General features: G+C 37.6%; 1 protein-coding gene across 3 annotated transcripts in view; it reads right to left on the reverse strand.

Annotated features, from left to right (window-relative positions):
* The window catches only part of LOC134382649 (cytochrome P450 2C9-like), a 45895-nt gene extending 24194 nt beyond the window's left edge, over window positions 1–21701 (reverse strand). The window contains exons 1-5 of one of the 3 annotated variants that reach the window (XM_063103368.1): window positions 21534–21701; window positions 20214–20376; window positions 19894–20043; window positions 16967–17127; window positions 15367–15543 (exon numbers count right to left, since the gene is read on the reverse strand). In XM_063103368.1, coding sequence (XP_062959438.1) covers window positions 15367–15543; window positions 16967–17127; window positions 19894–20043; window positions 20214–20376; window positions 21534–21701 — 819 coding nt within the window. The other 2 variants (XM_063103369.1, XM_063103370.1) reach the window with 2 other exon arrangements.
* Between the last annotated feature and the right edge of the window lie 5017 nt (window positions 21702–26718).

The raw sequence follows: 26718 nt of genomic DNA on the forward strand, positions 1-26718 counted from the left end.
AATTATTCTCATTTCTGAAAGCTAATCCACTAAAATCAGGGGGAAACAACCAAGGCTGTCAATGTCACCACTTCTATTCAACATAGTACTGCAAGTCCTAGCCAGAGCAATAAAGAAATAGAAAACATTTAAGTAGGAAAGGAAGAAGTAAAACTATGTCTATTTAGGCTAACAGGATTCTATATAGACAACACCCCACAATCCACAATAAAAATAACGAGAGCTAATAAATTATTTCAGCATAATTTCAGCATACAAGATCAACACAAAAATCACTTGTGTGTCTATACAACAACTGTGAACAATGTGAAAATGAATTAAAATTAACTATATTTACAATATCATCCAAAAGTTTAAAACACCTAAGAATCTATAATGAAGGAAGTAAAAGACTCAGAAACTGACAATTATTAAATGATGCTAAAAAACATTAGGAATATCATAATAAATGGAAAACCATCCCATGATCAAGGATCAGAACATGTAATATTGTTAGTATGGCAATACACCCTAAAGCAACTTAAAGATTAAGTGCACTCACTATCAAAATTCCAGTAGCCAGTTTTGCAGAAATGGAAAAGCCAGTCCTCAAATTCATGATAAAGCACATTTATGAAACTTGTGAAGTTAAGTCATACTCAATTGTGAAAGCTGATCCACTAAAAGGAGGAAACTAAATGGAGAGAAAAGACTCAACTTCCCAACTTTTCTCCAAAGGTACACAAATGGGAAACTGCACAGGAAAAGATGTTCAATATCACTAACAACTAAGAATATGCAAGTCAAAATTGCAATGAGATAACACTTTACGCTGACTAGGATGGCTTTAATATACACAAAAACTTACAAAATCAAAAGTGTTGTCAATTATGTGAAATAATAAGAACACTTTTACATTGTTTGTGTGAATATAAAATGGTGCATTCACTGTAGAAAAGTTTAGCAGTTTCTCAAACAGAGAAACATAAAATTACCATATGACCCCAAAATGTACCCAAGAAAAATGGAAACAATTCCATGAAGAAGCTTGTACACAAATGTTCATAGCAGCATTATTTATAAGAGCCAAAACACAGAAATAATACAAATTGTCCATCAACAGATGAATGATAAACAAAGTTTCCAGGGGACACAGTTCACATAGATAGTTATGGAGGACATGCTACTGAAGTTACAGCTCTGTCACTGCCATTGGGCATAGGATGATTGCCCCTTCATATATACACTGTATATACATATCCCCACTATCTGAATACATCTTGGAGGTTCTTTATGGTTTGCACCTGCAAACAATATTTGTAGAGTTTTGACTGTGGATACAGACAGTGAAGCCTGTGTATACAGACAGTGAAGCCTGTGTTACGGAGACATGCTAAACATGACCCACAGGTGTTACCCAAGCCAAAGGGTGTAGTTAATGTAAAGCAGTATCGCCTAGTGGGAGGACATGCAGAGATAGGTGCCACTATACTGGAGTTAGAGAAAGTTGGCATTATTTGTCCGGCTCATGGCCTTTTAATGTTCTGGTATGGCCAGTGACAAAAACTTGATTGTACCTGGAGAATGATTGTAGACCACCGAGAACTAAACAAAGTAGTGCCTCCTTTGCATGCAGCTGTGCCTTCAGTTCATGACTTGATGGATCAGCTGATGACTCAGCTGGGAACTTATCACTATTATTGGACCTTGCAAATGGTTTTTTCTCTCTATTCCAATCTCAGCTTATAGCCAAGATCAGTTTGCCTCCAACTGGGAAGGAACGCAGTGGATCATTCAAGTATTGCCCCAAGGTTATCTGCTTAGCCCAACCATCGGTCATGGTTTAGTGACTGGGGACCTAGCCAAGTGGACTAAATCCAGCATGGTTACAATGTTTCACTACATTGATGACATGTTACTAACCTCTGATTCTCTTGCAGATTTATCCCAGGCAGCTCCAACGCTGCTAAGTCTTTTGGACCAATGTGGGTGGGCCATGAACACAGCCAAAGTGCAAGGACCTGAGCTTTCAATCAAATTCCTAGGAGTGGTCTGGTTGGGTAAGATGAGAGTCATCTCAGAAGCTATTATAGACAAGATGCAGGCATACCCTCGATGCACAACTATAGCACAGCTACAGACATATTTGGGACTTTTGGGGTATTAGAGAGCTTTTGTACCCCATATGGCCCAAATGGCATGCTCACTGTATGCATTAACAAAGAAAGGAGTCCTCTGGGATCAGACTGAGGAAGTAGGACAGGCTTACCAGGCTATAAAAAGGGCAATACAGCAAGTACAGGCTTTACAAGTGGCTGATCCCACTAAGCCTTTTGAATTAGACATACATATAGTCCAAGAAGGGTTAGGATGAGATTTGTGGCAGAGACAAGACTGATTCCAAACACCTATAGGGTTCTGGTCTCAGCTCTGGAAGGGTGCTGAAGTGCATTATTCTCTAATAAAAAAACAGCAGCTTTATATCCTGCCTTGATGGCCACTGAAGCTATCACAGGAACTGCCAAAGTCCTAGTAAGGATGACTTACCCCATACTAGGATGGCTGTGCACATGGGCAACCAACTCTAAAGTGGGCATAGCTCAGACTCCCACTCTGTCTGAATGGGGAGCATATATAGAACAAAGAAGCACTGTGTCAATGAGTCCTCTGTCCAAAGAGTTGCAAATTGTGCTAGGACCAGTAGAGGTTATGGAGGATACTTTGGCAAAACCCTTACCCATGGAGATGGAGGCTACACCTTTCCATGAGGGACAGGGCCCTATCACACAGAGCAAGTTTGGTATACAGATGGCTCTAGCATGGCACCCTCAGCATTGTGGACAGGTGTTGCTAAAACAGATACCTAAAACATCCCTAAACAGATACCATGTAGTAGGAAAATGGCACAGGGCAAATCAGTCAATGGGCTGAATTGAGAGTAGTATGGATGGTGATAAAAAATGAGCCTGGGCCATTAACCATCTGTACTGAGAGCTGGGCTGTGCATAAAAGTATAGCCCTTTGGGTCTCGACTTTCAAATACCAGTGGTGGATGGTAGGCCACCAACCCCTGTGGGGACAAGCCATGTGGCAAGGGTTAATGGAACTGGGACATGAAAAAGAAGCAACTCTTTTCCATGTCTCAGGACACTTCCCCTTAGCCAGTCCAGGAAATGATGAAGCTGATGCCTTGGCTAAGGTAAGATGGCTGGAGATAGCCCCAGCTACTGATATGCCCAGTGGTTACATCGATGAATGCAGCATGCTGGCAGCAAGACCATGTGCATGGTTCCTCAAAGATGGGCCTTGCCTATAAAATGGGAAGATGTGAATGCCTGTTGTGTTTGTCCAGTATGTGCTCAAGAGTCCACACCCCTGGTGGGTGCACCATACAAATAGGCAAATAACTTGAGGAAGGGTGTCTGTGACTCGATGGTGAGTGGATTTGTTGGACCACTGCCAGGTCAGAGAATTTCAGATACATCTTCAAAGCTGTTCATATGGCTACTGGTCTTCTCTTTGTATGTTCTTATAAAACCCTAGACTACGTAAACACTGTGAACACATTGAATAGCCTTACTGCCATGTATGGCCAGCCTGTAGTCATAGAGAGTGATAATGGAACCCACTTTACTGGACATGGGGTTCAGAGGTGGGCCTCCCAGTTGTCCATTCAGTGGATTACATTTGCCATATCATCCCTCGGCAGTGGGAATGATTGAACGGTACAATGGACTTTTAAAAAAAAGACTAAGGTATCTTCCCAACCCCTATCCCTGAATGGGTGGACATGATGGTTATGGCCAACAGTCAGGATTCTAAATGAGAGACCCCACAAGGGCAGGTCCTTTCCTGTGGAAGCTCTATTGAATAGGGCTGCAACACCTATACAACTGTAAGTCACTATTAAACATATGCTTTTGAAGCCAGGTTATGGCAAGAATGGAAATATTCTCCTACCAGCCCCAACCTGTTTGCAACAGGAACAGACAGTATAATGAAAATGGCCTTGAAAAATAGAAGCCCCCCCCCATATATGCTGGGTAAGCCTAATATGGCCTCAAGGGAAAGAATTAGAAGAAAAAATTCAAGTTTCACCTTGGGTGACAGATACCTGACCTCCTCAAGTAAAGTTAACATGTCCTGGAGCATATAAGTGCTCAATTCCAAAAGGCACATTTGTATTTTCATTATGGCCAATTATGAATTCCCCTATACTGTTACATGTACAACCTACAGATAACATACATTATCCACAAACAGTGTTAGTGGATAATGTATGTTATCATAAACCAAGTAAGTTACCTGCTCCTGCAACCATCCTTTCTCAGGATGGTAAGCTGGCATGTATCTTACCAGAGGGGTGAGAAATTCCCCTATTGGTACCAATAACCCTTCTGTCTTTTTGCCCATAGAGTTCTGGCTGCAGGCACTGCACCAGAGTCATGTGATCAATGTGTTGGTCTACTGAATATGCATTGAACTTCAAATCAGTATGACTACAGGATTCCCACGGAAAATCACATCAATGATGACTACTAACTGGACATGTGCAGCTAAGAGTTGAAAGGACAAAACTACTTAAGTTCAAGCCTTAAGGCATATTGAACAGACAATAGCTTATATGGATGTAAGGGTCATTTATCCTTGCAAAGGGAACATTGTGGAAGATTCTGATGGCATAGATTGTATGGTAAGGGACCCAGAAGGGGTGGATTGTGAGGAAAATAGAGTAGTTTAGTCAGGCCCTCTCACCTCAGGTCTGGCTGTGTGTGCTGCAGCATATCCTTTGTAAACAAGTTATGTGGGAGTAGAGTTAGTGCACATGTGTGCCCATGTATACTTTTGCTTGTTGTTATTTTTGTGTGCTCTTCAGTGTGTGAGGCAGCAGCTCAGAACTGTTGGTAAGCAGAGCTCGCATCTAAAATAAAGCCTATTATTTCTTCACCCATGGCTCCAAGGACCTTTTCCTGATACCTAGATCATAGACCTGCATGTGAAGGGTTTGTGACTCAGTCCAGAAAACAGGCCTGAGGGGACTGTGAGCTCCAGCCCTAGCTCTGCAAATACAAAAACAGGAATCACTACCATGAATATACAAGAAGGAACAAAACCCACTGGTAGAGCAAAAATGCAAATGAGAAAGAGAAAGAAAATACATCTTTCCAATTCCATAACCCAACACACACCATAAGACAAACAATAATGGGGAAAGAAAGAAACAGGAGATATTTGAAACACATAAGTGAAAATTGATAAAATGCCAGGAGAAACACAAAATCTCTCAGTAACAACCCTAAATGTAAATGGATTAAATTCTCCACACAGAAGACACAGAATGGCTGATTGGATTAAAAAGCTAGTCCCAACTACATGTTGTCTTGAAGAGACTCATCTAACCTGTAAAAACACAGACTATAAAGAGATGTAAAAAGATATAACATGCAAATCGAAATCAAAAACAAGCAGGAGTAGTTATTTTTATATCAGACAAAATAGAATTTTTTAAAAAAACCTATAATGAGAGACCAAGAAGACCACTATGTAAAGGGATCTATCAAGCAAGAAGACATAACATTCTTAAATATATGTGCACTAAACATTGGAACACCCAGATATATAAGGTGAACCCTATTAGAACTAAGGAAAGAGATATACCCCAATACATTAATAGTTGGGGAACTTAACACCCCTCTCTCAACAAAGGACAGATCATCTAGGCAACAAAGCACAGAGAAACACAGGATTTAAACTACACTTTAGATCAATTGAACTTGGCAGATATCCACAGAACATCTCATCCAACACGTACAGAAAATACATTCTTCTCATCACTACATGGAATATTTTCTAGTGTCGACCAAATTTTAGGTCACAAATCATGTCTCAAAAATGTTTTTAGAAATTGAAATCATATCAAGTGTCTACTCAGACCACAATGGATTAAAACTAGAAATCAATAACAAGTGAAATTCTGGAAACTATACATACACAAGGATATTAAACAACATGCTTCTGAATGGCATATAGGTCCAAGAAGAAATAAAACAGGATATCAATACATTTCTTGATATTTATGAAAACAAAGACATCTTACCAAAACCTTAGTACTGCAAAAGCAGTATTAAGAGGGAAGTTTATTGCAATATATGTTTACATTAAAAGAATGCTCATCACAGCTCTATTTACAGTAGTCAAGATATGGAAGCAAACTTAATGTCCATCAATGGATGAATGGATAAGGAAAATGTGGTATATATACAAAATGGAATACTACTCAGCCATAAAAAAGAATGAAAGCCTGCCATTTGTAACAATATGGATAAGCCTGGAGAAAATTATGTGAAGTGAAATAGACCATGTGCAGAAAGAGAAATACCACATTTCCTCATACATAATTGGGAGTAAAGAAAGGAAGAAAGAAAGAAAGGAAGGAAGAAGGGAGGGAGGGAAAGGAAAGGAAGACCACAATAAAGTGGTGTACATTAAGAAGGAGAGAAGAGAAGTATGGTTACTAGAGGTGGGAAAGGGGGACAGTGATCTGGGTTAAGGAGTAATTGTGTAAGGAACACAAAGAATAATTGTGAATTGTAATCATGAACATGCTAAGAATATTGATTTGATCACCATATACTGTACACAAACCCTGATAGTCATCTCTGTACCCTATAAATGTGTATAATCGATTATGATTCAATTCAAAAAATAAATTTAGAAAAAGAATAGAAAGATTTTAAATAAGCAGCCTCATGCTACCCCTAAAAGAACTAAAATAACAAGAACAATCCAATCCTGTAATTAGTAGATGGAAAGAAATAATTAAGATCAGAGCAGAACTAAATGAAACAGAGATCTAAAAATGATATAAAAGATGAAAAAATAAAATTTTGTTTTTTGAGAAGATAAACAAAATAGACAAAATTACCTAGGCTAACTGAAAAAAGAAGAGAAAACATGCAAATAATGAATATTGAAATGAAAAAGGAGACATTACAACTGAAACCACAGAAATGTAAAGAATCATTAGAGACTATTATAAACAACTATATGCCAACAAATTTGAAAGTCTGAAAGAAATGGGTAAATTTCGGGACACACACAAATTACCAAGACTGAACCAAGAAGAAATAGAGAACCTGAACAGACGAATAAAAACAAGCAACAAGAATGAAGCAGTAATCAGCAGTCTCCCGACAAAGAAAGCCCAGGACCAAATGTCTTTACTGCTGAATTCTACAAACCATTTAAAGAAGAATTAATACCAATTCTCTTCTAACTATTCCAAAAGATAGAAGCAAATGTCTCTTTCCCAAACTCATTCTTTGAGGCCAGCATTACCCTGATACCAAAACCAAAGATATAACAAGAAAAGGAAAAATACACGTCAATATCTTTGATGAACATAGACACAAAAATCCTCAATGAAATTTTAGCAAACAGAATACAGCAACACTTTAAAAGATTATACATCGTGATCAAGTGGGATTCATCCCAGGGATGCAAGGATGGTTCAACATATGCAGGTAAATAAATGTGATACAGCATGTCAACACAATCAGGGACAAAAATCATACAATTCTCTCAATAGACACAGAAAAAATGCTTGATAAAATTCAACATCCTTTCATGAGAAAGACTCTCTCGGCAAATTAGGTGTAGAACATAATTATCTCAACACAATAGAAGCTATATGTGACAAAGCCAGCACCAGTATCATCCTGAATAGCTAACGCTTTTCCTCTTAACAAGAAGAAGAAAATGATGCCCACTCTCACATATCCTCTTTAACATAATATTAGAAGTACTAGCCCATTCAATCAGGGAAGAGAAAGAAATAAAAGGGCATCTGGACTGGAAAAGAGGAAGTCAAATTGTCTCTGTTTGCAGGTGACATGATCCTATATATTGAAAAGGTTAAAGACTCTACTAAAAACAACAACAACAACAACAAAAAGTGTTAGATTTGATAAGTGATTTCAGTAAAGTTGCAGGACAAGAAACCAACACACAAAATCAGTAGTGTTTTTGTACTCCAACAACAAATTACTAGAAAAAGAAATCAGGAAACTAGGCCATTTACAATAGTCATCCCACAAATAAAATACCTAGATATAACATTAACCTAGTGGGTGAAAGATCTGTACAACAAGAGCAAATAACTGTTGAAAGAAAATAAAGAGGACACAAAAAGATGGAAAGACATTCCACTCTCTTGGATTGGAAGAATTAACATTGTGAAAATATCCATACTACCCAAAGAGATCAACACATTCAACACATTCTCCATTAAAATACCATTGACATTCTTAATAGAAATGCAAAAAATAATCTGAACATTCATAGGGAATAACGAAAGACCCCGAGTAGACAATGCGATCCTATGCAAAGAAAATAAAGTCAGAGGCATAACACTGCCTGAGTTCAAATTGTACTACAATGTTATAGTAACTAAAATAGCACAGTACTGGCATACAAACACTTGGATCAATGAAAAATAATAGAGAATCCAGAAATCAACCCATACACTTACAGCCAAATGATCTTTGACAAAGGAAAGAAGAACATACATTGGGGGAAAAGATTGCCTCTTCAATAAATGATGTTGGGGAAACTGGACATCCATAAGTAGAAGAATGAAACTAGACCTGTACTTCTCTCCAAATATCAAAAACAACTCAAAATGGGTTAAAGACAAATATAAGACTTGAAACTATAATACTCCTAAAAGAAAAAAACAGGGAAACACTTCAGGAAGTAGGATTGGCAAAGACATTATGAATATGACCCCAAAAGTACAGGCAGCAAAGGGAAAAATAAACAAATGGGGTTAAACCAAACTAAAAATGTTCTGCACAGCAAAAGAAACAATGAACAAAGTGAAAAGAAAACCTACAGAGTGGGAGAAAATATTTGCAAACTATGCATCTGACAAAGGATTAATATCCAGAATATACGAGGAACCCTACAACTTAACAGCAAAAAACCAAATAACCCAAGTGAAAAATAGGCAAAGGAGCTGAATAGGCATTTCTCAAAGGAAGATATACAAATGGCCAACAGACACATGAAAAATGTTCAACAGCACTCAGTAGGGGGAAAAGCAAATCAAAATCACATGGAGGTGCTCCCTCAGCCCCGGTAGACTGGCTATGATTAAAAAGACACTGAGATTCTCATCAAGATTGTGGAATAGAAGGTCACCATCATTACTCTCTCCTTTAAATCAACCAATTTACAAATATTAAAGAAGCAATGACAGCCAAGGAAGAAGGGAGGGAGGGAAAGAGGAGGAGAGTCCTATGGAATTCATGAAGACAGGAGAAGCCACAATGAAAGAAAGAAAGGATTCCTCCCACCATTACAATCCCCAGCCACTTCAAGTCTGGAGCTGGTGAGCTCATGAAGCAGGAGCTGGCAAAATCCGCAGATTTGCCCTTCCTATGAAGTTGCTTGGAAGCGGCAGGGGGAAGAGGGCTTTGGTGGTCCCCAGGCTAGCAAGAACACTAAAAGGCTTCCTCTGCACAAACATAGAAGTGAGGTTCCAAAGACAAAAGAAAAAAGGAGCCATTCAGAGACCAGTGACTCATCACAAGAGACCGGCACATGGTCTGTACATGGGAAGTGTTTGAGTGCAGGTGGTGAAGGAGATGGGCCCCCCGTGGGATACTGGGGAACAGCATGGAAAGCGGATCTGTCCTCCAATCAGGGAAGGTGCACTCAGTGGAGACCGGTCAAAAATACTGACCAACAGGGGGTGCAGTTTGCTGAAAAGACTCAGGCCCAGACCAGAGTTACCACACAACCCAGGTGTACCAGACCTCATAAGATCTGGAAGTACACACAAGGTCAACAATTAAAACTTGAGCTGCACAAAAAGCCTTCCGCATGGAATTAGCAGCAATGAAGCAGCATAGCTTGGCTCAACTACATGGCTCAAGTGCTGGTCCCCACAGGAAGTTCCCCCATTTTAGAAGTAAGCAAAGGACAACAAATTCGTACCAGTGCAGAATTAAAGTGGTAGGAAGAGTGAATAATCCAACACAGAACTGAAAGACAAAACAAAATACCCACAGACCAGAGACAAAGTTCTGATATTAACTAGTAAAGGTCTAACACCACCAAAGAACACCTTTAAAACCTAGAAGGACTGGAAGCCCCCCACGCTCACAAGCCAGGGAGTGGAGAGGGCCTAGGGCCTCAGCCACACCACCCCGACATCTGCATTCAGCACACTTTGACAACTGAGCTGCTGCAGTAACCACCTCAGGCCCCTGAGCCAGCGCAGCAGGGGTCAAAGGGCTTCAGTCATGACCACCCAGCATCCTCAACCAGCTCAGCAATGTCTGAGCCACACTGCTGGAAGCTCTTTGCTCTCCTGTGTTAGAATGAGGGGTTGCTATGGACCTCAGAAATGCTCCCCCCTCCTTCCTCCACTTCCCATCCTATTTTCCTTCCCCTTTGCCTCTCCCCTTCTCCCTAAGCTGCTCCCCAAGAACGTCTTAGAATCAGGCATGGAACCAGGTGAAGGTAAACACAACCACAACTGGTGAGCTGCTACCACTACCCTTGGACCCACTGGGGCCCTGAGGTATGGAGCTGGTGGAAGCCAATCCAGCCGTGACTAGGTGAACTGCCACCAGCGCCTTGGGGCCCCAGCAGAGCCCTGAGGCTTGGAGCCAGGGGAAGCCGAACCCAGCCGCAAGTAGGTGAGCTGCTGCCACCACCCTGGTGCCCTGCTGGGGTCTTGAGGCATGGGTATTCATATTCAGCTCTGTACCCCACAGAGTATGCAATACAATCAACTGTGTTTTAATAAAAAGAACCCAGTATAATCAACTGTGTTTCAATGAAAAAAAAAAAGTTGAAGAACTCATACTCCTCGATTTGATATGTGATGCAAAGCTGCAGTAATTAAGAATTCTAGACAATATACTATTGACATAAGGACATTCATTGATGAACGGAGTAGAAATGACAGCCCACAAACGAACCCTCACATTTCTATTTAATTGATTTTTACAAGGGTGTCAAGACAACTGAATGGGAAAAATAACCTTTTCAATAAATGATGCAGTGATCCCAACAAATTCAAAATAATTGGAATTATTCCATGTGTTTTTTTCAGATCACAATTTATTAAAATTAGAGATCAACAAGAAAAGAAACTCTGGAAACTATACAAACACAAGGAAATTAAACAATATTCTACTTAATGACATATGGGTCCACGAAGAAATTAAACAGGAAATCAAAAAGTTTCTTGAGACTAATGAAAATAATCACACATCATGCCAAAACCAGTGGGATACTGCAAAAGCAGGACTAAGGGAGAGATTTATCACATTAAATGCTTACTTCAGAAGAGTGGAAAGACGGCAAATAAACAACCTAACACTTCACCTTAAAGAACTAGAAAAACAAGAACAATCCAAACCCAAAATTAGTAGATAGATAGAAATAATTATGGTCAGAGCAGAACTAAATGAAATAAAAACCTGAAAAATGATACAAAAGATCAATGGAACAAAAAAATTGGGTTTTTGAAAAGATAAATAAAATTGACAAACTACTAGTAAGGCTAAGAAGAGAGAAGACGCAAATAAGAAAATTTGGAAATGAAAAAGGTGACATTACAACTAATACCTCAGAAATGCAAGGAATCATTAGAGACTACTATAAGCAGCTATTAGCCAACAAATTTGAAAATCTGGAGGAAATGGATAAAATTCTGGACACACACAAACTATGAAAACTGAGCCAAGAAGATATAGAAAATCTAAACAGACCAATAACAATAAAAGAGATTGAAGCTGTTATCAGAAGGCTTCCAACAAAGAAAAGCTTAGGACCAGATGGGTTCACCACAGGGTTCTAGTGAAACTTCAAAGAGGAATTGATACCAATTCTCTACAAACTATTTAAAAAGATTGAAACAGAAGCTCTTCTCCCAAACTCATTCTTTGAGGAAAACATCACCCTGATACCAAAACCAAAGATACATCAAAAATAGAAAACTACAGGCCAATATCATTGATGAATTTGGATGCGGAAATCCTCAATAAAATACTAGGTAACAGAATACAGCAACACACACACAAAATTATACACCATGATCAAATGGGATTCATCCCAGGTATGCAAGGTTGTTTCAACATATGCAAATCAATAAATGTGATACACCACATCAAAAAAGCAAAGACAAAAACCATATGATCATCTCTATAGACGCTGAAAAGGCCTTTGACAAAGTTCAACATTCGTTTATGGTAAAGAATCATAGAACTTAGGTATAGATGGAAAGTATCTCAACAAAATTAAAGCCATTTATGTTAAGCCCTCTGACGGTATCATCCTGAATGGGACTGGACAAGGATGTCCACTCTCACCACTCCTACTCAACATAGTGTTGGAAGCCTAGCGAGAGCTATCAGAGAAGAGAAGGAAATAAAGAACATCCAGATTGGAAAAGATGAAGCCAAACTGTTCCTGTTTGTGTATGACATGGTCCTATACACCTTAGAGTTGATAAATTAATTCAGCCAAGTTTCAGGTTACAAAATCAACACACAAAAATCAGTAGCATTTCTTTTTTTTTTTTTTTTTTTTTTTTTGTCTTTTTCGTGACCGGCACTCAGCCAGTGAGTGTACCGGCCAGTCCTATATAGGATCCGAACCCGCGGCGAGAGCGTCGCTGCACTCCCAGTGCCGCACTCTCCAGAGTGTGCCACGGGCTCGGCCCAATCAGTAGCATTTCTATACTCCAACAGTGAACATGCTGAAAAGGAAATCAGGAATGCTAGCCCATTTACAATAGCCACCAAAAAAATAAAATACTTAGGAATAATGTTAACCAAGGATGTGAAAAATCTCTACAAAGACAATTACAAACCACTGTTGAGAGACATTAAAGAGGACACAAGAGAAAGGAAAGATATCCCAAGCTCTTGGATCAGAAGAATCAACATTGTGAAAATGTCCATATTACCCAAAGTCATCTACAGATTCAATGTAATCCCCATCAAAATTCCAATGACATTTTTCTCAGAAATGGAAAAAACTATCCGGACATTTATATGGAACAACAAAAGACCATGCATAGCCGAAGTAATCCTGAGCAAAAAATAAATAAATAAATAAATAAATAAATAAATAAATAAATAAATAATAAAGCTGGAGGCATAACACTACCTGACTTTAAAGTATACTACAAAGGTATAAGAACCAAAGCAGCACGGTACTGGCATAAAAGCAGACACACAAATCAATGGAATAGAATAGAGAACTCAGAAATCAACCCACACACCTACAGCCATCTGAATTTGACAAAGGCTCCAAGTCTACACACTGGGGAAGAGACTGCCTCTTCAGCAAATGGTGCTGGGAAAACTGGATATTCATATGTAGGAGAATAAATCTAGACCCGTACCTCTCACCATATACCCAAATCAACGCAAAATGGGTTTAAGAGAATTAAGTACACATCCTGAAACAATACAACTCCTTTAAGAAAACATAGGGGAAACACTCCACGAGGTAAGAATTAGTGCAGACTTCATGAATATGACTCCCAAAACACAGGCATCAAAGGAAAAATAAAGAAATGGGATTCTATCAAACTAAAAAGCTTCTGCAAAGCAAAAGCAAACAAACAATAAAAGAAACACAAACAATCAACAGAGTGAAAAGACAACGAACACAGTGGGAGAAAATATTTGCAAAATATACATCTGACAAAGGATTAGTATCCAGAACATACAAGAAACTCAAAACAACTTTACAGCAAAAAAACAAATGACCAAATTGAGAAATGGGCAAAGAAGCCTAATAGGCATTTCTCAAAGGAAGATATACGAATGTCCAACAGACACATGAAAAAATGCTCAACATTGCTCAGCATTTGGGAAATGCAAATCAAAACCACTTTGAGATACTACCTCACTCCATTTATGATTGCTAATATCCTGACGACTGAGAATGATAAATGCATGTGAGATTGCAGAGAAAAAGGAACTCTCATACACTGTTAGTGGGACTGCAAAATAGTACAGCCTTTATGGATAATGATATGGAGGTTCCTCAAACAATCACCAATAGATCTACCATATGACCCAGCTGGGAATATCCCCATATTCCACTGCTGGGAATATATCCAGAGGAATGGAAATCATCATGCTGAAGGGATACCTGTACTCCCACGTTTATTGCAACACTATTTACAATAGCCAAGAGTTGGAACCAGCCCAAATGTCCATCATCAGATTAGTGGATAAGGAAAATGTGGTATATCTTGACAATGGAATACTACTCTGCTATAAAAAGAATGAGAGACTGCCATTTGCAACAACATGGATGGACTTAGAGAAAATTACATAAGTGAAACAAGTCAGGCACAGAAAGAGAAATCCCACATGTTCTCACTTATTTGTGGGAGCTAAAAATAAATAAATAAACAAAATATAAACAAATAAAGGGTGGAGTTGGGGAAGAAGGCAGAACCATCACAACAATTCCTTGAACTTGTTACAACAAGTGAGCAGACATGATGTAGTGGGGCGGGGGGTAGGAAGCGAGGAACAGGGGAAAAAGGAACAGGTAAAGAGACACAAAAATCAACCTCAATGTATGTTGGGAAGTTCAAATAAAATAAAATAAATAAATAAATGATGCAGTGATAACAGGATACATACTTACAGATCACCATCCTCCGGACTACATTCCTGTGTAAAATCATTTTAGTTTACACTCAATTAAAGCTTCTCTCTTCCATCTATCTACTTTTTCCTGACACACACCTCTACTTCTCTACAGATAACACTCAAACCCTCTGAAAATCCCTCTAGTATCCCTCCTGCAAATGTTTTAAGGTTTATTTCAATCTGGCAGACATGCAGAAAGCCCACCTAGGTTAAGTCATTCTTGTCCATTCTCCCTCACTACGCATGCATTGATCTTGTCCAACTCCATATTATGGTAATATATTTTGCATTTTCCAACTTGTTGTAGCTGTTTCTATTTCACCTGTGATCTGTATTCTGTATCTCCTCAAGCAGATTATTTTTATTTAAAGAACAGAGTTAATGTGGATGGCCAGTTAGCTCAGTTGGTCAGAACACAACCTTATAACACCAAGGTCATGGGTTCAGATCCCTGAATGGGCCAGCCACCAAAAATAAAAAAGAATGGAGTTAATGTATTCTAATTATTTAGCAAATTAATTTCCTGTTTTGCATGATGCTTAGTGAAGATTCATGCACACAATATGTACTTAAAATACTTGTCAATCATAACCGGTCTGACCATTTAAGCATCCCTAGTAAACACAGAACTATTCAATGAACCACAAAATGCGTGAGCAATTAAATAACTGAGTTGTTATTAACATTTTACCTGCTCCATTTTGATCAGGAAACAATCAATATAGTCTCGAGGATTGTTAATGTCCAGCGATTCTTGGTGTTCTTTTACTTTCTCCAAAACATAACTTTTTGTATAAGCAATATTTTTAAGTAATGTGTTATGAGTCCCTGGTAAATAGTCAATGAGAGGTGGAAAATTATCGCAGACCTAAAAGGAAAAACAGTAATTTGTTAAGTAAAAAAAAAAAAAAAAAAATTAATGAAGACGTATACTGTATACCGAGCCAAAAAGGGAAAATTTTTGAGTGCCAACATGATGCCACAGGTCAAAAATTCCACACCTGACCTCACGTGACCAGTTGTAGTCACAACTTTGTTTCATGAAGAAAATTATTAAAAATATTGTACTATGTTACCCTCAGCCTATATGTGTATAAGGTGAGTATAAAATATAAATGAATTTAATATTTAAACCAGGGACCCATCCCTAACATATCTCATTATGTATATGCAAATATTCCAAATCAGAAAAATTCCAAAATTTGAAACACTTCTGGCCCCAAGATTTCAGATAAAGGATACTCAATCTGTATAATAATTCTCTAAACTCATGAGATTTGAGAGAGAGAATTCTGACCAGAGTATCAAAGATGATAATTACTTCTTAGGTTTAGACATCACTTTTACACTATAAAAACATCTTTATATCAATTCTCTAATTTTTTTACATCAATTCTTCCCTACAAACTTGAAATATAAGAAAGCATGATCTACTATGGTTCATGTTTTTTTAAATGACAACAGAGGTTAAGGGAGTTCAGATTTAGAGAACAAAGCTAGTCCCAACCATTTTAATTTATATCAAGCAGCCTCAGAAATGGAATCAGTATTGTAGAAGTGATTCCACTTTGAGTGTCTTTGAGGGGCTCAAGGATACCTTGAAACCAAACCATGCACCACAGCAGTTAAGTGACTTCTTCAAGATCACACAATTATTATTGAGGCAGAGTGAAGAACACAGCAATCCAGCACAGGATAAAATTTTGATGTTTGTTTATGATTCATACACATATAACCAATTATTTTGTCATTTCTAACCCAGCCACCTTGTTAGCTAAGATCCCAGCTGAAGCATCAAACACTCCTACCCTACTCAGTGTTTCCTGGCAACTTGTAGGGTCCCAAGTACTCTCCCTTCTTGAAGGAGATATTCTCTTCCTAAATCAGGATATTTTTATCAAGTAATATGACAAAAGGTCTGTGAGTGTTGACTGGAGGACAAGCCTTGTGGATAATGGAAGCTTTCAAAAAGGGCCTGGATGTCCACTGAGTGATATGGGCTTCCTTTGGGCAGTCACCAAAGTACTTTATAGAAATAGCTTTGGTGTTTAGTGGAAAAATCACTGGTTAGAGGGCTAACGGCTTGAAAGCCATCTGTATATTTGTGCATTTGTTTTCCTGTGTGTGAATAAATAGCTCAGCCATCTTTCCCAGATGTGCACTCCATGACACTCAGGCAGGACTGAGATTTGCACACATTCACTCCACAGCATGTTGTGTATAGAATTTTGGACTTGTCAGGAAAAAAAGAGCATTAGTTATTTCTCAAGAAGAAAAGATCTTGGTCTCACCTGCAACCATGTGGAACTCAAAATCCTGACATTCTCATTGAGTCTTTCCAATAAATTAAGAAAATTCTGATCTTTATAATCAAAACGATTCTGGAAAATAATGGAGCAGATCACATTGCAGGGAGCACAGCTCAGGATAAAAGTGGGATCACACGGTGAGGCTAAAGAATTGGAAAAAATATTAAAATGTACACATAAAACAGTTTCTTAACAGGTAATGGTAATTTAGAAATTTTAAGCAATATCTTACCTACCAATTTCCCTCCCAGAAAAAAAAAAAAAGTATTCAGCATGCATAAAATCAACACATTACTTTTACCTTAAACCTGAGCTTACCATTACAACCTAGCTAGTTAAATAGTGGTATTTCAAATACTCAATTCACATCCATTCATCATTTACACAGTTTTAATACTAGGTATCTGTTATTTTGGAAGGAAGAAGACTTTTTAACTGAATAATTTAAGTTTTCAAAGAAGTATCACACCTGTCTGCAAAGCCTATAGACCATAAAGTTCTGAGATACAAAGGGATAGAATAGTGGGGGACCTGGTAACTTTTTATAATGAACGGCAGGAAGAGCCATGTGTTGAACCAACAGAGAGGAACTTAAGAGAGATTTTGAGTGAATTCATGTATTTGAAGAAACAAATGTGAAAAGCAGAATGCATCCATGTTATATGTGAAGATAAACTAATATAAATGAACAGTAAGTATACAATGGACTAGTTTTTCTAAAAATAAATAAAATAACATGGGAAGTTTTTATATAAAATATAAATCCCAGGTAAGGCAAAAAAGAATAAATTTGCAAAGGCATCTTTTTATTTCTCACTTAAATGTTTTTAAAAAATGATTTCCTTCCATAGTAAGTAAATGTCTATCATGTCCAATCAACCTCCACATTTAATTTAGTAGGGCAAAGCCACCCTTTTGTGAATTCTGAGATATTGTCCTGTATAACCATCAACAGAAATGTATGTTTTTAATAAGTTTTAAAATGTGCCCATCAGTTAGGCCAAGTCTATCATTTTGCAGGAAAGAAATTCAATTACATGAAAAGTTTTCTTTTTGGGTGGTGAGTCTATGTAATAAAAAGGTTGTAATCAAATGATCAATAAACTCTACACATAAGAAACTCTCAAATTCACATTTATAGACCCCACATAAGGCTGACTTGAATCAAAACTGTTCTGAGTAAATGGTAGGGAATTGAACAATAGGAAACCTGTTGAGCTAACTGCTTCTATGACAGGCATTTAAAATATTCCAGGGCTCTAAACATTCAGAAAAGTGTTTTTATTTATTTATTTATTTTTTGCTAAGTTGAAGTAGAGTAATTTGGGATTCCTGGAGATTGTGTTTATGTGTGTGTGTGTGTGTCTGTGTGTGTGTGTGTGTGTGTCTGTGTGTGCCTGTGTGTGTGTGCATGCGTGCACTCGTGCTTCATTAACAGGTAAGATCTGATTTTTAGTCTTCCCTTTCAGTTCATTTGGAAGAGAGAATTTTAAAATAAGGTAATTTGGAATCCAAACTGAAAATCAGATTTATTGTGGGACAAGTACATCATAGTTAGGAGAGCTGGCAATTGGAGGAAGATAATTACCATAAAATTCTAACTCCAAATCCAATAAACATGGAGAAAAGAGATATGCAAAACTGAAAGCAGAGACAAATTACACTTAGGGAAGGTAGAGTAAAGAGTTATTGATAATAGGTTAAGTCTAGTTAAATAAATCATTTTGTAAATTGGTATTTGTGTATTTTGCAGAATTATGATCTGGAATATATTCACTCAAAATATATATACCAATACAGTAATTAGTGGGTAAAACAAACTTGAAACAAGATAAGAGCTAGATAGGAAGGATAAGTTCTAGTGTTTTATAATAGTACTTGGAGACCATAACTAACAATAATTTATTATATATTTTCAAATGACTAGAAGAGAGGAGATTGATGATCTCAGCACAAAGTAATGATAAACATTTGCAGTGATGAATATGCTAGTTACCCTTATTTGATCATTACACACTGTGCCCATGTTTCAGTGTATACATAACAAAGTGTACAGAGTATATACATATTACTCTGTATCTCATAAATATGTACAATTAGTATGTGTCAATTTAAAAAGAGTTAACTTTTTAAAGCATTATTGATAGTAGTAAAACCTATTTAAATAAATTATAAATTGGTATTTGTGTATTTGGCACAATTTTGGTCTAGCATACATTTACTCAAATGTATAAATCAATACAGTAAGTAGTGGGTAATAAGAAATAATTCATGCTGATATTTTGTAAATAGTGCTGTGTTTCCTGAAAAACCACAATGGATGAGAATTGTATTGAGATATACACCTAAACCCCTAGATAGCATCACTACTGGCAAGAACTGTAGGCAAGGGCCTGTAAGAAACCCCTAGACATGTCAATGAGGCTGTTCATGCACACCCAGCCCAATTAAGTGAAAGTATATGTCACTTGGTTCATGCTCCATAAGGGTGAGGTGGGTTCATTCCCACCATGTCCATTTGCCAGGTATTCTCTATTAAATGTTCTGAAATAGGCACTCCACATTTATGCTATGGGGAAAATGTAACTTTTTAACCCCTTCATAAATTGAAGTCGAATCCTATATTCATGATTCCTGATTTGAAAACAAAGAAAAGCATAGTTTAAAAGAATGTAGAATTAAATGACCTTTCATACCCACACTGCATGCACAATCATACCTGTACACACAAAACATGGACACACAAAATTTCCTCGGCTCTCTGCTACAAAACATGCCTGCTCCATATGAGGCCTGACAACCACTGCTTATGATGAAATATCTGACTGTCCCTGTATTGTTTCGAAGGACATGATCACAGGAGAGAGTGGTCTGTTAAGGTCAGTGCTACAGAGTAAAGAAGCACCCACACTTGGTTTTTCTCAGCTCCTCCACAAGGCAGCGGGCTTCCTCTTGAACACGGTCCTCAATGCTCCTCTTCCCCATCCCAAAATTTCGCAGGGTCATGAGTGAGAAGCGTCGGATATCTTTCCATGTCTTTCCATTGCTGGAAACGATTCCTACCACAAGAAGAGCAAAAAACTAGAACGGTGATTCCAGACATGGAATAGGGAGCTGACACTGGGCAGCTAGACAGATGGGCCAAGCTCTGCCTGAGCAGCTCTTCAAGTCTCTGTTTTCATCCTTTCACCCCCATTACCAATGCTGACATAGGAACATACACACCTACCATGTCCTTTATTAGCTCTTTCAGCCACTGCTAAAATGCCTCTTCCAGAAAACTCCTCTCCCATATCAATCAGGGCTTCCTTCACTGCCTCATATCCATGCAACACCACAACAGGCTTCTGGCCAAAATACACAGTGAACACAGGGCCATAGACTTTTGAGAACTGGGGAAGAAGCAAAAATAATAGCAAAAGGAATTGCTATTTTATTCATACATTTTGCCTGATGAAGACTGACATTATCATTGTGTTTCCTATGCTTTTATTCTGTTACATGAAGCTTCAAATATTTCTGAATTTTATTTATAAATATGATTGTGATTGTTAAAGCTGTCATTTATGGATGGCCTATTATGTGCCATGCAATGCCAAGACAATTGGTGCACAGATTACTATTAATCCCCATACCAACACATTCACCAGGTTTATTTGCCCTGTTTTACAAAGAAACTGAGGTCAGAGAAATCCAAATTTATTTTCAGAACCTCACAGCTACTACAAAGAAAACCTAATTTATCAGATCCCCATGCCCTCCTTGAGACCAATACCCAGCTGATGGCTTCAGGATCCACTCTAAAATTCTTCCCATGTGGATCCTGACTCAGTAGCCCTGTGATAAATATTAGAAATCTATAGTTATAAAGTCACTCCAGGTGATTCTAATTTTCAGCCCAGTTTGGGACCTGCTGGTATTACTAGCACAGAAAGAGTGAGCACCACATGGGCAGTGCCAGGAAAAGCCACTTCTCTCAGAAGAACAATTTGTAACATCCTTCAGCATTCTTAGCCAAAAGCAGCAGCTTTTTGCAGAATCCAAAAGAATTCTGACACCACCAATTCATTCACTTATACTGGTCCTGAACCCAGAGCTATTTCCTTGACATCAGGAATAAATCCATTCTTCAAAGAAATTCAATTTTCATGTTAATTCTGAATAAAACATAAGGCGAATATAGTAGATAACTTTTGAATAAAATCTCTAATCACAAACACACATTTCCTTTGTCATTTACATTCAGAAAAAAAAATCATTAGAAATGGCTATAAAACAAATAAGGAAAGCAGCACTCCCAACATTTGCTGCTTTATTATTCTAATTCTAACCTACAAGAGTCTAAATGTTTCTCTACTCAGAAAACACATTACTTCCTTCCACTGTTTCTAACAATGACAGACAAGAAAAGGCAAGAAGAAACATCAAAGTATTTCACTTTATGATGATCTATTATAATATTGTGCCTCCAAGAACATATTTTACTTAAAAATAGGTTTCAATTTACTTACCTTTTGCAAGCCACTGAAGGAGCATAAAATATACTTACATTGCTTAAGGATTTGCTGATGTCCTTAACATCTACCTGTAGGATATTTCCAATAATTGGGAGAGGAGTGGGGCCTGGTGGGAGCTTCCCTCTCGCAGAGCTCTGTCTCCAGAGTGAAAGGAGAAGCAAACAGGAGAGACAGAGCACCAGCACCACAAATGGATCCATTGAACCTTCTCTTCTTACTAAGACAAGTTTGGTTTGCAATCCAAAGCTTTTATAACACTCCCTGCTAATTCAGAATGTGCCTCTTTGATATACAAAGTAATGAATAAGCTAAATCCACTTACATGCCCTTCTGAGTAGACTTTGTCCCACTGACAGAGGTAAAAATAAAATGTTTTTTAGTCTTGCTTTCCTTCTTTCCAGTGCCCACCCTGGACATTCTGGTTTAATTACACTCGGATGGAGCCCAAGTGTTGGTAATGAAAAAGCAAACCAAACCAAACCAAACAAACAAAACAGGTGGGACCAATTGCAGACATGATTGAGAAGAACTAAGGTAAATTACTTGAGGCAAGAAAATTACTCAAAATTCTGGATTCTCTGATGAATGACCAGTTGGGAGTTATGACTCTGAGGGAAATCAGTGTACTCTGTGATTTGTATATTTAAAAAATGTATGTTGTAATGCTAAATCAAAAACTAAGAGACTTTGTCCTTGATAATGAAAATCCTTTCAAATAATTAATATATCTACTAATATTACAGCTGTCTAAATATAAAATTACTAATATAACTGATGCATTTTGAATGACCAAAGGCATATCAAGTTATTAGCTAATGAATTTCTAGACCTTTCACCATTAAGTCCTAAGTGAAAATGCTGGAAGACAGAAATTATTATTTTTTATTTTTCAAATGGGGGAAGGGAGACTCTTAGAGAACAGGGTACCTGTCCATGTCACATGTGGCAGAAGAGGGATTTAAACTGAGATCTTCTGCTGTCCATTGTGAGCACTACGGCCTATGTCATAGCTGCCTTGAGAATTACTTTAGCATTAAAAAACCCCAAATATTAGTTACTCTTAATGTAGACTTCACCGACTGTTCATAAAGCAATGGGCTACACAATAAATAGAAGTGCCTTATTTGACTACCGGGATTACAGGACCAGTGGTGTTTATGAGAAAAAACAAAAGATATCATTCTCCCTTCTCCATCATGGCAGAGGTGAAACTTGCTCAGTGCAACAGAGGGAAGAGCAAATGTCAGAGAATTTTAGTGGGGAGGGCTTGAGAAACTATGGCAGCCCTCCCCATCCCCTCCAGATGAGGCTATTGCTGTTGTGTTTAGTCTGTTATTGTCAGAAGTAATAGAATGTAATAATGCATAGCAAGAAAGAGAAATTACAGACAGAACAACAGATGTGGACAACAGAGGATGAGAGGTATGGAAATCATTAAATGAACCCATAGCACAGAACCACAAAAATGTGCAGACCTGAACAGATGACATCTAGTGGTCAAGAGGATCTAAATACAACTGGAATGATATACATTACCAGATCACTAATGCCATTGATTGTGCAAAGACGTGTTCTGTAAAGACATCATCATATTTATTCTAAATTAGTGTAATTACTTCTAAGCACTTTTAGTAAAATAATAATAATAATAAGGTACGTTAATACCTAGTTATTCAATGTATTCTTGCTCATGGTTACAGGGATTCTCACAATTTACAGAGAATTTTCACACCCATGATATAACTTTTGAGTATCTTAATTATCTTTGACTAAGGTAAAATTATTCCCATTTTAGGGATGGGAAAGCTGGGCCTCAGAGATTCAGTGCCTTGGCCAAGGGCACACAGACTGCAGGTGATAAAGCTGAGGCTGGAGTCCAAATACCCTGCCTCTTGCACACTCCCTCCAAGCGAGACATTCAGTTCAACCAGGTTCACCAAGATTCATTGATTGCGTGCTATGATTCAGTATTTTGTGATTGAGCCTAATCAGTGACTTACAAAGTAAACATTAAATTAGTTAATAATTACAGCACCAGTTGACTAAAATGGGGGGTCAGAAGAGTTTGGTTTTATAAGGTTTGAGTGAGTCCAGGTCTTGGTGAACTTTTATCCAGGGCAAAAAGAAACAGTAATTGCTGACTGGCTCACATAGCTCTAAACTCTGAAGGAACCACATCACTTTATTTTGGATAAAATAAGCTCAGTTATATTCTCTAGAGCAGTCATTTTATTCCTTGAGAGAGAGGTGTCCTTGCTCTGCTTCTTGTCCATTCTGTTGAGCCAAGGCTCCTCCCTGGACCTTTCTTTTTATAGAATGAAAGAATCATAAATAATTTAAGGACAGAAGAGATATCTGAGAACAACTAGAATAAAACTTGCTTTGTTTTTCAGGAATGAGCAATTGGGGACTCAGTGAGATAGAGTGTCACCAAGGTATCCATACAAGAATTTGTCTTAAAATCCCAGTTTTCTACTCCCAGTTCAGTGATATCTCACAACACATCTGACAGAATGTCTATCTCATCCCAAATGATTAGGAGGGTATGAGCATTAAGCCCTCCAGAGTCACAGAGTGAAGCAAATCTCATCTTGGCTTGAGTCATGGATTACAGTGAGTTTTTATTAATCAATAGAATTTATTTTTCAGTTTTAGGTTCACAGCAAAAGTATGTGTTCCCACATAATCCCTCCTCACACCAACCCATACCCTCTCCCACAATGAACAACCCTCACCAGTGTGATACAGTAGTTACAACTGATGTATCAACATTGATGCATCACCATCAACCAGAGTTCATAGTTTACATAGGGTTCATCCTTTGTGTTGCACAGTCTTCCCTCTGTATTCACAAGGGATTGCTTCCAGCCCCTGTCCCAATCCCTGACAAATACCAATATCTGTAGATGTTCAAGTCTCTTATACAAAATGGTGTAATATTTACATATAACCTATACACATCCTCCCATATACTTTTAATCATCTCTAGATAACTTATAATACCTAATGGAATGTAAGGAGATGTTAAACTGTATTTTTCTTTGTTTTTTTTAGGGGGGGTATTATTTTTTCTTTTCAATCTGTAGTTGAGTGAATCCACGGATGAGGAATGTGAAGATACGCAGGGTCCACTGCACATTCTATGGGTTTTAACTAATGTATACTTGCATGTATCCACCATTGTAATATACAGAATAGTTTCACTGCCCTAAAAATCCTCTATGCTCTGCCTATTTAGTTCTTCATCTTCCCACCCCAATCCCTTGGCAACAAATGATTTTCTTAGTGTCACCACAGTTTTGGCTTCTTCAGAATGAAGTAAGTTGGAATCGTACAGCATGTAGCCTTTCCAGATTGGTATCTTTCATTCACTAATATGCATGTTGTTCCTCCATATCTTTTCATGATTTGATGGTTCATTTCTTTTAAACACTAAATAATACTCCATTATATGGATGTACCACAGTTAGTTTATCCATTCAGCTACAGAAGGACATTTTGGTTGCTTCCAATTTGGGGCAGTGATGAATAAAACTGCTAAAAATGGATATGTGCAGGTTTCTGTCTGGACATAAGTTTTAAACTCATTTGGGTAAACAACAAGGAGCACAATTTGCTGGATTATACGGTAGGCATATTTTAGAATTGGAAGAAACTGCCACACTGTCTTCCCAAGTGGCTGTACCATTTTGCATTCCCACCAGCAATGACTAGCAGTTTCTATTGTTCCACATCCTTGCCAATATCTGGTTTTATCAGTGTTTGGAATTTTAGCCATTGTTAGGGGGTGTACTGATAATTCCTTTTCGTTTTAGTTTGCAAGTCCCTACTGAAGTGTGATGTTGAACACTTTTCACATATTTATTTGCCAACTATGTATCTTCTTGAGTGAAGTGTCTGTTCATATCTTTTGCCCATTTTTTGAAGCAGGCTGTTGATTTCTTGTTGTCGAATTTTAAGTGTTTTTGTATACTTTTGATAAAAGTCCTTTATCAGATATGTCTTTTGCAAATATTTCTCCCAGTCTGTGGCTTGTCTTCTCATTCTCTTAACAGTGTCTTTGCAGAGTAGAAGCATTTGATTTTGATGAAGTGCAGCTGATTGATTCTTTCTTTCATGGATTGTGCCTTTGTTGTATTTAAAAAAACCAATGCCAAATCAAGGTCATCTATGTTTTCTCCTGTGTTGTTTTCTCAGAATTTTATGGTTTTGCATTTTGAACTTAGGCCAATGATCTATTTTAAGTTAACTTTTGTGAAAGGTATACAGGTTCTTTTTTTTTTTTGCATGTAAATATCCACTTGTTCCAGCAAAATTTGTTGAAAAGACTTTCCTTTCTTTATTGAATTGCCTTTATTCTTTGTCAGAAAAAAAAATCAGTTCACTATATTTGTGTGAATCTATTTTGGGCTCTCTCTATTCTGTCCCATTATCTATTCATCTATTCTCTTTTTAATGCCATACTGTCTTGGTAACTGGAGCTTTACATAAGTCTCAGGTATGGTCAGTCCTCTAATGTTGTTTTTCAGTATTGGCTATTCTGGGTTTTTGGCCTCTCCATGTAAGCTTTACTATCAAATTGTCAATATCTAAAAAAGAACTTGCCTAGATTTTGACTGGGACTGAAAATTTCAAATCCCAGTTGTTCATTGTTCATATATGGGAAGGCAACCAACTGCTATATATCAACCTTGTATCCTGCAGCCACACTGTAATTACTTATTAGTTCCAGGAGGTTTTTATTGTTGTTCTTTGGGTTTGGGGGATCTTTTTTAATTCTTTGGGATTTTCTACATAAATAATCATGTGATTTGCAAACGATGAGTTTGATTTCTTCCGTCCTAATCAGCATAGCTTCAACTTCCTTTTTTGTTATTTTATTCGGATTTCTAGTATGATGTCGAACAGGAGTAGTAAGAGGGGTCATATTGTCTTGTTCTTGATCTTAACCAGAAAGCTTCAAATTTCTCAGCATTGATGATGTTAGCTGTGGATTGTTGCAGATGTTTGTCATGAAATCAAGAAAATTCTCCCTTTCTTCTTAGTTTCCTGAGAGTTTCTTTCATGAATGTATGTTGGATTTTTTATAATGCTTTTTCTGCAGCTATTGATATCATGTGACTTCTCTTCTTTAGAATGCTTATGTGATGGAGTACATTGTTGATTTTCAAATGTTGAAACAATCTTGCAAACCTGGAAAAAAAACCTACGTTGTCC

This window comes from Cynocephalus volans, chromosome 7 (genome assembly GCF_027409185.1).
Source record: "Cynocephalus volans isolate mCynVol1 chromosome 7, mCynVol1.pri, whole genome shotgun sequence".
In the NCBI taxonomy this organism is placed as follows: domain Eukaryota; kingdom Metazoa; phylum Chordata; class Mammalia; order Dermoptera; family Cynocephalidae; genus Cynocephalus; species Cynocephalus volans.